The following is a 13,618-nucleotide window of genomic DNA, read 5'->3' on the forward strand; positions in this document are numbered from 1 at the left end:
TTCATGTAAAAAAAAAAAGTCAAATGGTCATGTATGCATAATGCCAGCTCCCTGGGGTCAGGGATTGTTGTCTGTTTTGTCCACAGATATAACCCCAGTGCCTGGCATGCTGCATGGTACATAGTAGGTGCTCAGTAAAAATTTATGAAATAAATGAAAAAAGTCTGGAGATATAAACACCAAACTGCTAACTGTGGTGATTGCTGAGGTATGGGGTTATGCGGGAACCATTATCTTATTGTTTGAATGTTTTTACTTCAAGCATCTATTGCAAAAAAAAAAAATAAAGTCTTTCCATTACACTCCCCCCATCCCCCCCTCTCACCAAGTAAGAAAGGCACTGTGGGCAGGCTGAGAGAGGAAGGCACTAGGACTCATTCCATCAGGAGTAAACAGAGGCTTCTCAGCCACTTTGGAGCTGGGCCTCAACAGGCTCATTTCTGTTGTCCCAGCGGCTACAGCAATGTTTTTAAAATGCAAATCTGATCAAGCCACTCTTTGGCTAAAAAGTCTTTGATGGCTTCTTACCTGCAGGATCAAGTCTAGCCTCCTCTACCTGGCACAGGAAGCCCTTTGTGATCTGGCCCCTGCTATTGTTCTTCCTGTAATTCACTAATATATATCACAGCTTTTTCTTATGGAAATTTAAAAGCACACAAAAGTAGAGAGAATAGTACATTCAACCTCCATTTGTCCGTCAAACCAGCTTCAACAATGATCAACATTTTTCAAATTTTGTTTCAGTTATCTCCACCCACCACCCACTGCCACTTCCCCCATACACTTTCCCCCTCTGGAGTATTTTAAAATAAACCCCAGATATATTATTTCACCTGTAAATACTTCACTTTGTATCTTTAACAACTGAGGACTTAGATAAATATATAACTACCATGCTGTTATCATACTTAACAAAATTATCAGTAATTTCTTAACATCACCTAGTCCCTGTCCAAATTTGTCCTATTGTCTGAAAAATATCTTTTTATAGCTGGTTTGCTTGAATACTGTCTAATATTCTGTGTTCCAGCAACACCAAACTGCTTGTCACTTCCCTAAATTTCATGTGCCTTTGCCAGGAATGTCTGCCCCCAGTCTACATTGCCTGTCCCACTTCTGTGTCCCATAATACCCAGAATGTGAGGCGTTGCTTTGTCTGAGTGTGTAGTTCCACCATTCCATAGGTATGTATGGAGAATTACAGGTGCCAGGTACCATGCCAGGCACTGGGGTACAACAATGAAACTGCCCAAATTCCCACCCTCCTAGGGGTTGTGTGTGTGTGTATGTGTGTCGGAATAAAAATGAATAAGATAATGATGAATGGTATAAAAATAAATGGTGTTTTGGAATAAAGAGAGCAAGGTGGCTACTTTAGATGGCATGGCTAGAAGGAGCCAGTCTGGGGAAGATCTGAGCATTCCAGGTGGAAGTACTAGCCTGTGCAGAGACCCTAAAAGGTGAGGGTCTTAGAAGGCCCCCATCCTCGAAGGCTCTATATATGTCTGTCTTTACCTCTACATTTGTAGCTCTCATCCTTTGGGGGAATCATGAAAACCCCTTTGAGTGTTGAGAATCTGATAATAGCTATGAGGGGAGGGGAGTCAGACCCAGACAGTCTGAGGCCGAAGTGCATCTGTGCTGCTGGTCAGCTTGGGGCCCAGCACTGAGCGGGTTTGGAGACTCGTCCTTAGCAAAGGCAGGGGAGGAGGAGCTGCTGGAGCTTGCCGTGCAGGGGCTTAGAGATGTCAAAACCTGCTCGGCCTGATGGCTGCTTGCTTTTCTTCTTTCTCTTCCTCCTCTTCCTCCTTCTTCCTTTTTTGTTGAATGACAATAGTTGATTTTCTTATAAAGAAGTTTTTCTGCCTTAGAAAGAGTCTTTTAAATACAGAATTGGAAATATACCCCTCTTTCTGTGACAACTCACACTGAAGGCCACCGAGGCAGATCCACCTCCCCAAAGGGAAACTGGCTTGGGATTTTTCCATTGGCTTTCAAAAAATATATTTATTTACTTTTTTTGATCAGGTAATACAGTCACAAACTCAAAAGGTACAAAAAGGAACACAGTGCAAGTCTTCCGTGCTCCCCTGCCACCTGCCACCTGGTTCCCCTGCTTGGAGGGAACTGAGGTGTCCCAGTTTCTTGTGTATCTTTCCAAAGGTGTTTTATGCAAATATAGGCATGTCCAATATATATATTCTTTTTGTTTTTTTTTTGTTTTGTTTTTTTAAAACATCTTTATTGGAGTATAATTGCTTTAAAATAGTGTGTTAGTTTCTGCTTTATAATAAAGTGAATCAGTTATACATATACGTATGTCCCCATATTTCTTCCCTCTTGCGTCTCCCTCCCACCCTCCCTATCCCACCCCTCTAGGTGGTCACAGAGCACCGAGCTGATCTCCCTGTGCTATGCAGCTGCTCCCCACTGGCTATTTTATATTTGGTAGTGTATATAAGTCCATGCCACTCTCTCATTTCGTCCCAGCTTACCCTTCCCCCTCCCCGTGTCCTCAAGTCCATTCTCTACGTCTGCATCTTTATTCCTGTCCTGCTCCTAGTTTCAAGTCAGAACCATTTTTTTTCTTTTTTAGATTCCATATATGTGTGTTAGCATACGGTTTTTGTTTTCCTCTTTCTGACTTACTTCACTCTGTGTGACAGACTCTAGGTCCATCTACCTCACTACAAATAACTCAATTTCGTTTCTTTTTATGTATGTGCCCCACTTTACGGGGATAAGGTAACAGACCCAGGAAGGTCAAGTAACTTGCTGAAAAGCACACAACTACATACTGTTGTCGTCGTGTGGGGAGGGCCGGAGAGCAGCATGAGGCTTGGTCCAGCTTGGACTTTGGAAGCAAAAAGAAAGTTGTTTACTCCAAAGTCACAGTTTAAAAATATTTTAGCGGCACGCGGTATGGGCAGGGGGAAAAGTAAGGGAACTTGTAGTTCCAGGTGGGTTGGCTTCCTGGCTCTGCCACTGACAACTGGGCAAGTTACTTCACAGTTTGTGGCCTCAGTTTGCTAAGCTATAAAGTAGAGATGATAATACCCACCCAGCGGGGTGGATAGTGACATACTGTAAATAAAAGCGATTTGTAAAATGGGGCATATTCCAATGCTTGCTTTGCATTATTATTATGGTTATGATGGCTGGTCCTTGTGGGCACAAAGGCGGCTGTTTCCTGAAGGGAAGGCAGGCTCACACTGGGTACAAAGTTGCCCCGCCCTCAAGCCACCTTATCTAAAAAGACCCTCTCCAGCTGAGTGAATTGTAAATCAGGAACCCTCCAGCCGGATCAGTCTTCCTTGCCAGCTCAGAACCTCCTGGGTGGTTATTAGAACAGCCCCAGGGCCTGAGCACAAACTCTTCCTCAGTGGGTGTATTGAATTTACTTTGATCTGTAACTTTATCTGCAGATCAATTCTTTTAATAAAAAGTTTATGTATTTATTTTTCCAATTACAAAACTAGACCCTGCTTACTAGAGAAAATTGGGAAAATATTGAAAAGTAGAAAGAACCAAAATTAAACCATCTTTATACCTTCTTCCTCCACAGAAGCCCACCTCAGTTAGTATCTTGGTGTATTTCTTTTCTTTCTTTTTTTTTTTTACAGCTTTACTGAGGGTGTAATTGATAGACCAAAAGCTGCACATATTTAAGGTGTACAATTGGATGAGTTTAGACCGAGTAGAGCAACTCTTAATCTCTCTTGCTTGTTTTGGGAATACTACCTTTGTTTGGTATTTCAATTTTAATTGCAAAAAATGGAAAATGATTCCTACTTCCATCTATGGGATTTTTTTTTTTTTTTAGCCTCATGTTTTTCAACAAGAATCAAATGAAAAGGAATCCTGAAGGCCACTGAGGGGATGCCGTCTCTCAGGAACACGCCTGGCCTCGGTTCAACAGCTCACTCTGGGGCTCAGCCATGAGGGCCGGTGCTGGTGAGAAGGCGGCCCTGGCTGTCCATGTGGGAAAGGAAAATGGAGCAGTAGCATTCACCACTTTACCAGGTGGTTGCGTCTCAGGGCTGAGTCCTTCACAGGAATTTGGGTGATGATTTTGGGGGGTGGGTCCCTTAGAAAGGATTGGGATACCGGACTCAGCAAGCCTTTGAGACCACAAATCTTGGCGGGTGGTCCCTTGCAGGCTGGGAAGTCAGAGTTCTCATTTGCCTTCCTTGGCCTCCCCACACCCCACCTGCCCCATTCAGCGCCTCCTCCCTCTTCTATTTTTTAAAATCCCCCTTCATTTTGGCATAAGTAAAACTGTCCTTAAGCCGAGAGTGTATAATTAGGATAGTGGGCATTTGAAGTGACTGGTATTCCTAGCCGACCAGGCGCCCCGATGCTGTTTAATAAAAGCTTGGCTATTCCCAGCCCAGGACACGTTCAAGGCTTTTTCCACTCTCTTCTGCCGAATGCCCTTCCCCCCTCAGTAGCCGGGAGAAATACAACTCACCCTACAAGGCCCAGCTCAAATATCATCCCCTTTGAAACGCTCTGGGATGCCGCCCCCGCCGGGCGAATTGCTATCTCCCCAGTGCTCCCACAGCTCGGGATTCATGTTGGCTACAGAGCACGAAGCATGTTGGAATCTGGTTCTTTCCCTCCTACTTTGCCTTGTCTGGGAGTTCCTAGATGGCCAGGATGGGGCCGTGTCCTTGTCTCCCATCCAAGTCCCAGTAGCTGTAGGAGCTGCATAAATACTTGGCGAATCAAATTCCAAAATTGTGACGTTTGGCCGTCCCTTCTGCTTCCTCATCTCTCTCGTGACCCACCCCCCCCATCTGCATTTTGCCATCTTTCCTTCGCCTTTGAGGTTATAGTAACACCAATGCATCACAACTGTATCCCATTTTCATCAAGTGTGCTGATTGCCTACCCTTGAAGGGAAGTAGCTTCTATTCATCAAGATGTCCCTCTTGTCTCTGACATGCCACCTGCTCCTCCGTGGGGTGCCAGCAAGACCCTCTCCATGGTTGCAGCACCTGTATTCCCGTGAGCCCTGGACAGGCCCCAGCACAGGTCAGAGCTTGGCTTACTGTCCCCAGGACTTAGTGGAGACACGCTAGTTCTCAGCAGGATCCAGTACTCAGAGTCAGCCTCCCAGGCTGGGCCAGAGCAGAACAGGGAAGCAGCAGGGTTATTCTTGATACTTCAGTGAGAGGAAATGTTCAGAACTGTGTGTGCTGTCAGTGGTACTTTACAATGAGGACAATGGGACAGAGAGGTAGGTTTTCAAAGATTTTATTAAAAAACAAAATAGATCCGCAATCCTGAAAACAACACGGGTGGATTTCTCCCCACCTCCCAGTCTGCTGACCAGCCCCCTCCCCCCGAGGCTCCACCTGGATGGTCCTGAGGCCCAAACCCTGCCTGTCAGCTCCCCCCTGCCCCACGAACTGTCAACCAAATCTCCATGCTTTCCTCCAGCTTCTGATCTGTCTCCTTTAAGAAAATAAAAATACCCCCTCCCCAACTTGCTTAAAAATAATTTTCAAAGATTAAAAACGGCATCTGTGTGTTTTTAAAAAATAAACACTTTAAGTGTTGGAAATCTTTGTCTTCCCCTAGGTCTAGTTGAGGCCTCTGGGGTGCCTGCCTGCCTCAACCCAGGAGGCCAGCTGCCACTTGGTGCCCCTTGGAAATTTTCAGGAAGTAAAATTCTTCCAAATTTCCCCTGCAGTCACAAATTCCACACACTGCTCGCATAAACACGCTGTCTTCATTACAGGCACTGCTCCTCAGCTCTGGAAACCTGATCTCTTTTTGTCAACTAGACCACATGCTTCAGATTCCCTACAAACAGGAGAGAAAACAAAAATCAAATTCAGGTAACATATGTGAATTATACCTCAATAAAGCTGCTAAAAAAGGGCGCTTTCATTTTGGGGCTAGTTCTTTTGCTGCCCTTGGGAACCCTGAGACCCCCAACATATGAACAAGCTCAGGCTAGGCTGCTGGATGGTGAGAGATATCTGGTCCAGTTACGCCAGCAACCACCAGCCACCCACCAGACATGTGAGTGAGGCCTTTGACAGCTGGCTGACTGCAGTGCTGGGCGAACCCAGCCAAAACTAGCAGAAGAACCACTCAGCTGAACCCAGCCCTGATTGTTTTAAGACACACAGACACACACACACATATTCCAACACTTTTCAGAGTTCGCATCTCACTAACTGCACCAGATCTTACCTTGCCCCTAACCTTTCTCCACGGCCCACCCCCCCCCCCAGCTTAGCAAGGCACAACCCTCCTAGCATTTTCTCTCGTGAGTACCTGTGAAATGCGAATTGGGGATTTCCCCCTGCCTTCAGGTCTAAGAATCTTAGAGGGAAACGCAATCACTTGAAATCCTACAGGACTGGGCTCTAGGAATGAAAAGTTTGCTCCCTTGGTCCCTCCACAGTCTTCTCCTTGTCCCACTTCCCCAAGCAGAAATACTGGGCTCCAAACCCTACTGACCACTTCTCCTCTAAAACAGGAAGGATGTTCCATGAGGGCAGGGACATGGGCTGCCTTACTTTTGGTTGATCTCCAAAGTCTAGCCCAGTGTCTCACACATAGTACGTACTCAATAAATGGATGAATAAATGGATCAATGGAAGAAAGGAAGGAAAGAAAAACAAATCAGCACCCACTTGCCTATCTGGTTTAATTTTAAATTGACATACAGTGAAATTGACTGTTTCTGGTATGTGCAGTTCTGTGATTTTTAACACACGTAAAGGTTCATGAAACAGATTGGTCTCATTAGCCACCAAAATCCCCTGTGCTAACTTTTTGCAGTCACATCCTCCCCTCCCCCTCTTACCACCTGGCAACCACTGACCTATTCTCCATCACTATAAGTGTTGTCTTTTCCAGAATGTCATATAAATGGAATCAAACAGTATGTGACCTTTTAAGACTGGCTTCTTTCAAGCAGCATAATGCCTTTGAGTTTCATGCAAATTTTTAGGTTCATGCAAATTTTTCAGTGTATCAATAGTTCATTCCTTTTTTGGTACCCTTCACCAAGTTTCTCCAAGTGGCAACATCTTACATAATTATTATTTAATATCAAAACCAGGAAATTGACACTGGTATAATTCACAGACCATATTTAGGTTTCACCAGTTTTATATGCACTCATTTGTGTGTGTGTGTGTGTATGAGTGTTTGTGTGTAAGAGTATATTCTATGAAATTTTACCACATGTATAGGTTCGTGTAACCCCCACCACAAGAAGATACAGAACTATTCCATCACCACAAAGATCTCAATGCTACCTTGTTAACTCCCCTCCACCCCCTATTTGTAAGCCTGACAACCATTAATCTGGTCCCGAGGTCCATAATTTTGTCATTTCAAGAATGTTATCTAAATGGAATCATACAGTATATAACATTTTGAGATGGGTTTTTTCTCTCACTCAGCACACTGCCCTTAAAGATCCATCCAGGTTATTGGGTGCATTATGTTCCTTCCTTTTTGTTGCTGAGTATTGTTCCATGGTATGGACATGGCACAGTTTGTTTAACCACTCACCCGCTGAAGGACATCTGGGCTGTTTCCAGTTTTTGGCTATTACACAAAAAGCTGCTATGAACATTCACGTACAAGTTTTTGTGTAAACACAGTTTTCATTTCTCTGGGATAAATGCCCAAGAGTGCAATTGCTGGGTCCTATGGTAGTTGCATGTTTAATTTTATAAGGAACTGCCAAACTGTTTTCCAGAGTGGCCATACCATTTTACATTCCCACCAGCAATGTATGAAGGATCTAGTTTCTCAGCATTCTTGTCAGCATTTAGTGGTGTCACTAGGTTTTATTTTAGCCATTCTGATAGGTGTGTAAGGATCTCTTATTGTGGTCTCAATTTGCATGTTCCTAATGGTCAGTAATGTTGAATGTCCTTTCATGCACTTATTTGCTGTCTGTATATCCTCTTCATGTCGTTTGTTAATTGGACTTTTTTTTACAGTTGAGTTTGGAGAGTTCTTTATATATTCTAGATACAAATCTGCTGTTGCATATATGATTTGCAAATATTCTATCTCAGTATATAACTTGTCTTTTCATTCTTCTTTTTTTTTTTGGCTGCAAACCGTGTGGTTTGCAGGATCTTAGTTACCTGACCAGGGATTGAACCCGGGCCCTTGGCAGTGAAAGCACAGAGTCCTAACCACTGGACCACCAGGGAATTCCCTGTCTTTTCATTCTTCTAACTCTTGCAAAGCAAAAGTTAATTTTTTGGACCATGGTTTGGGTGTTTTCAACCCTTAAGCTCACAATCTCTGGATAATCTTTGATTCTTCATCTCTTAGTTCAAGCTCCCTCCACATCTTATGAGTTGCCAAGCCTAACCTCAAGATGTCTCCCAAATCTGTCCTCTCCTTTCTGTTCCCCTGTCTCCACCTTATTAACAGTTCTCATCACTCAGGTTACTGCAACAGCCTCTTAACTGGTGCTCGCACCTCTGGAGCTGTCCCCTGCACAATTCTAGCGGTGACCACATGCCTCCTCTGCTCCGAAATAACTTTAGCAGCTCCGGACCACCTATGAATGAAGTTTAACACCTTAGCTTACATGTGCCCCATCCATACTTTCCCATCTCCATGTGGGCCTTTGTGTTGTTGCCTCTTCTATGGAGAACCTACAGGGGATCCTGGTGCTGAAGTGAGGGTCCTTCCATCTGTAAGTACAGCCAGAGCTTGATGAATGAATGATTGCACGGATGAAAAAAATCCTGGGTCCGAGTGCCCCAACAACACATGTTCACAGAAAGGAAAGTTGGGTGCTGTGTTCTCTGCTCTTCTTTCTCACTCTCCAGTTACATTTGGAGGCAATTAAGAAAAACAACAGAAATAATTTCCACCAGAAGTTGATGATGAGCAATACTGAGTTTGGCTAACAATGAAAATGTAAGCTTAAATAATGCCCATTGTTCTCCCTTCACATCTAGCTTTTCCAGCAGTGGGTGGCAGCCTGAGAAAATTCTAAAAGCTAGCATGGTCTGGGGCCTGGGGAGACACAGAGTACAGACCAGAGGGGGCAAACTCAAATGCCTACAGAGGCCAAGAATGTACTAGATGTCAGTAGAACAGACTGGGGGCAAGACATACGGAGCACTCTGGACCCTTTTTTCTTTTTCCTACTTTGCATAATGAGTATAAGAAATCATTTCCTTTTTTCTTAACTCTATTACAAAAGAAAACAAAACCAAAGTGGTGTCAGTGAGATGAGAAATGGAAACTCACACTTAGCCTAGAGTAGGAGGTACAACAGGGAAAGGTGGGATCTGTGGCAAACAGGAAGGTACCTGCTCACAAAGGGGGCAGCTGCTACTCGGCTCCAGCCATTCACTAGTGTGCAGGAATGTGGGCCCAGTGTGACCAGATCTTTCCATTTTCCAAGAGAAGTCAGAAATTCACATTTTTATGCAAAGTTTTCACAGTGTGAAATGTGGACAACTACTTAAAATTTTTTTTAACATCTTTATTGGAGTATAATTGCTTTACAATGGTGTTTCTGCTGTATAACAAAGTGAATCATCTATGCCTATACATGTATCCCCATATTCCCCCTCTTGCGTCTCCCTCCCACCCTCCCTATCCCATCCCTCTAGGTGGTCACAAAGCACTGAGCTGATCTCCCTGTGCTATGCGGCTGCTTCCCACTAGTTATCTATTTTACATTTGGTAGTGTATATAAGTCCATGCCACTCTCTCACTTCGTCCCAGCTTACCCTTCCCCCTCCCCGTGTCCTCAAGTCCATTCTCTACGTCCGTGTCTTTATCCCTGTTCTGCCCCTAGGTTCTTCAGCACCATTTTTTTTTTTTTTAGATTCCATATATATGTGTTAGCATACGGTAATTGTTTTTCTCTTTCTGACTTACTTCACTCTGTATGACAGACTTAGGTCCACCCATCTCACTACAAATAGCTCAATTTCATTTCTTTTTATGGCTGAGTAATATTCCATTGTATGTATGTGCCGCATCTTCTTTATCCATTCATCTGTCAACGGACACTTAGGTTGCTTCCATGTCCTGGCTATTATAAATAGTGCTGCAATGAACATTGTGGTACATGTCTCTTTTTGAATTATGGTTTTCTCAGGGTATATGCCCAGAAGTGGGATTGCTGGGTCGTATAGTATTTCTAGTTTTTAGTCTTTTAAGGAACCTCCATACTGTTCTCCATAGTGGCTGTATCAATTTACATTCCCACCAATAGTGCAAGAGGGTTCCCTTTTCTCCACACCCTCTCCAGCATTTATTGTTTGTAGATTTTTTGATGATGGCCATTCTGACCGGTGGGAGGTGATACCTCATTGTAGACAACTACTTTAAATTTTTAAAGAATATCATGTGGCACGTCAATATGTGAAGCTAAACAAAACAATTTTGGAAGCAAGATGTGGTCACGGGCTCCCAGTTTGTAATCTCTGGGACAGCTCTGCTTTACACCCATGGCACCCCATTTCATTCTCAAGTATCTTGGTTTCGACAATAAATTATATCATCACCCTATCTCTGATGTATAAGAAGGAGTACTGGATTGGGACTCAGGAGGCTTGGGTTCTATTGATTCATTGACTGACTGACTCATTTATTCATCCACTTATTCAATCAACACTTATGGAGTGTCTATTCTTTGCCAGTACTAGGTGCTGGTGAGCACTCTAGTCTTTTTTTTTTTTTTAATACATTTATTTATTTATTTTTGGCTGCACTGGGTCTTCGTTGCTGTGCATGGGCTTTCTCTAGTTGCGGCGAGCGGGGGCTACTCATTGCGGTGGCTTCTCTTGTTGCAGAGCACGGGCTCTAGGCACACGGGCTTCAGTAGTTGTGGCTTGCGGGCTCTAGAGCGCAGGCTCAGTAGCTGTGGCACACGGGCTTAGTTGCTCCGCGGCATGTGGGATCTTCCCGGGCCAGGGCTCGAACCTGTGTCCCCTGCATTGGCAGGTGGATTCTTAACCACTACACCACCAGGGAATTCCCTCTAGTCTTTTGTTGTTGTTGTTGTTGCTATTTTTTTCTTAAATTTATTTATTTATTTTGGCTGCACCAGGTCTTAGTTGCGGCATGAGGGATCTTTTAGTTGCGGCACGTGGACTCTTAGTTGCAGCACGTGAACTCTTAGTTGCAGCATGTGAACTCTTTAGTTGCGGCATGCATGTGGGATCTAGTTCCCTGACCAGGGATCAAACCTGGGCCCCCTGCATTGGGAGCCCACAGTCTTACCCACTGGATCACCAGGGAAGTCCCTGTTGCTAATTAATAGACTTTATTTTTGGAGCAGTTTTAGGTTTACAGAAAAACTGAGCAGAAAGTACAGAGAGCTCTCATACCCCCCTGTCCCCCTCCTCTCCTCGGAGGCAATTTCCCCTATTATTAACATCTTTCATTAGTATGTACATTTGTTGCAGCTGATGAATGAATATTTATACATTATTATTAAGTACAGTCCATAGTTTACATTAGGGTTCACTCTTGGTGTTATACAGGTCTATGAGTTTTGAAAAGTGTATAATGTTACATATCCACCACTACAGTATCATAAGGAATAGTTTCACTGCCCTAAAAATCCTGTTCTTCACCTATTCATCCCTCCCTCCCTTTCCCCAAAGTCTTGGCAGCCACTGATCTTTTTACTGTCTCTATAGTTTTGCCTTTTCCAGAATGTCATATGGTTAAAATCATACAGCATGTAGCCTTTTCAGACTGGCTTCCTTCACTTAGCAATACACATTTAACGTTCTTCTACATCTTGTCACTTAATAGCTCATTTCTTTTTAGCAGTGAAAAATATTCCATTGTCTGGATGTACCATAGTTTGTTTATCCATTCACCTACTGAAGGACATCTTGGTTGCTTCCAAGTTTTGTCAATTATGAATAAAGCTGCTATAAACATTCATGTGCAGGTTTTTGTGTGGACATGAGTTTTCATCTTATTTGAATAAATAGCAAGGAGCATAATTGCTGGACTGTATGTTAAAACTATGTTTAGTTTTGGAAGAAACTGCCAAACTGTCTTCCAAAGTGGCCGTACTATTTTGCATTCCCAACAGCAATGAATGAGAGTTCCTGTTGCTCCAACATCCTTGTCAACATTTGGTGGTGTCAGTGTTTTGATTTTAGCTCTTCATAGGTATGTAGTGGAACTCATTATTTTAATTTGCAATTCCTTAGTGAATGATAGTGAGCATATTTTCAAACACTTAATTGCCACCTGTACAGCTTCTTTGGTGAGGTGTGTGTTAAGATCATTGGCCCATTTTTTTGATTGGGTTGTTTTCTTATTGTTGAGTTTTAAGAGTTCTTTGTATATTTTGGCTAACAGTCCTTTACTGGATATGTGTTTTGCAAGAATTTCTCCCAGTCTGTGGCTTGCCTTTTTATTCTTGTAATCTTTAGTCTTTTTAATGTAGAGTGGCATTGTCCAATAGAACTTTCTGGGATGATAGAAATGTTCTATATCTATGCTGCCCAATATGGTAGCCACTAGTTACCTGTGGCTATTGAGTACTTGAAACGTGACTAGTGCAAGTGAGGAACTGAATTTTTAATTTAATTTTAATAACTTAAATTTAAATGGTCACATGTTGCCAGTGGTGACCATATTGGACAGTACAGATATAGAACAGTTCCCTTTTGTTTTTTTTTTTTCTTCATGACATTGACTGGGGTCATTCTTATTTGCTCTTTCATTTACAACCTCCCTCTCAATCCATTAGCAAGTCCTGTCAAATCTACCTCCACAATATTTTCCAAATCCACCCACTTCCCTTCAACCTTCACTGCTATAACTTTAATCCAAGCCACTGTCACCCCTTGCATGGACAACTCTAATAGCCTCAACATTGGTCTCCTAGCTTTCATCCTTGTCGCCTACAACTTTTTCTCTATGTAGCAGCCTGAGTATTTTGTTAAAACTTAGGTCAGACCACGTTACTCGTATGCTCAAAACCCTCTATGGCTTCCAATCATACCTAGAATAAAATCCGAACTACTTAGCCACCAAGCTCTGCAGGGTCTGACCCTGTCTCTGGTCTCCTGTCTGCCACCACCCTCTTTGCTCACTCTGTCCTGGCCACACGGGGCTTCTTTATGTTGCTGGAACACACGAATCATTTTTCCCTCTTAGGGCTCCCCCTTCTTTGCACGTGTTCCTTCCACCTGGCATGCTCTGTTTCTGGATATTGTCATTCCTGACTCTTCTCATCACTCAGGTCTCAATCCAAAAGTCACCTCTGAGGGGCCTGATGACTACCCAGTCTAAGTGGCCACCCCCAGTCACTCATTTTCTGTCACATCATCCTGCTCTATTTTCTTCAATGTCCTTAGCACACCGAACATATCCTGCGTGCTTATTTGCTAACTTGTCTGTCTCCCCTCACAATCTCCGTGCGGGCAGGGACGTGTCTGTCTTGCTCATCACTACAGTTAGCCCCCTCAACAGCGCTCAGGAATTGATCAATCAATATTCACTGAAGGAATGAACATCTCTAGAGCTACAGGGCAGCTGATAAAGCACTATCCCATTCAGGCCACAGATCCTTAAAGCTTGGCCATTGCTCTTAAAGCCCTTAGAAACATGGTTGAGGTGAGCTGAC

The 13,618-nt window shown here is 43.5% G+C and overlaps 1 protein-coding gene across 2 annotated transcripts in view; it reads right to left on the reverse strand.

Annotated features, from left to right (window-relative positions):
* Positions 1-5,262: 5,262 nt before the first annotated feature.
* HDAC8 (histone deacetylase 8) overlaps positions 5,263-13,618 on the reverse strand; it is a 240,597-nt gene continuing 232,241 nt past the window's right edge. Inside the window, exon 13 of one of the 2 annotated variants that reach the window (XM_059909937.1) lies at positions 5,263-5,811. In XM_059909937.1, coding sequence (XP_059765920.1) covers positions 5,803-5,811 — 9 coding nt within the window. In that variant the 3' untranslated portion in view covers positions 5,263-5,802. The remainder of the gene's footprint in view (positions 5,812-13,618) is intronic. The other variant, XM_059909938.1, reaches the window with a different exon arrangement.

The sequence above is a fragment of the Balaenoptera ricei genome, chromosome X (genome assembly GCF_028023285.1).
Source record: "Balaenoptera ricei isolate mBalRic1 chromosome X, mBalRic1.hap2, whole genome shotgun sequence".
NCBI lineage: Eukaryota > Metazoa > Chordata > Mammalia > Artiodactyla > Balaenopteridae > Balaenoptera > Balaenoptera ricei.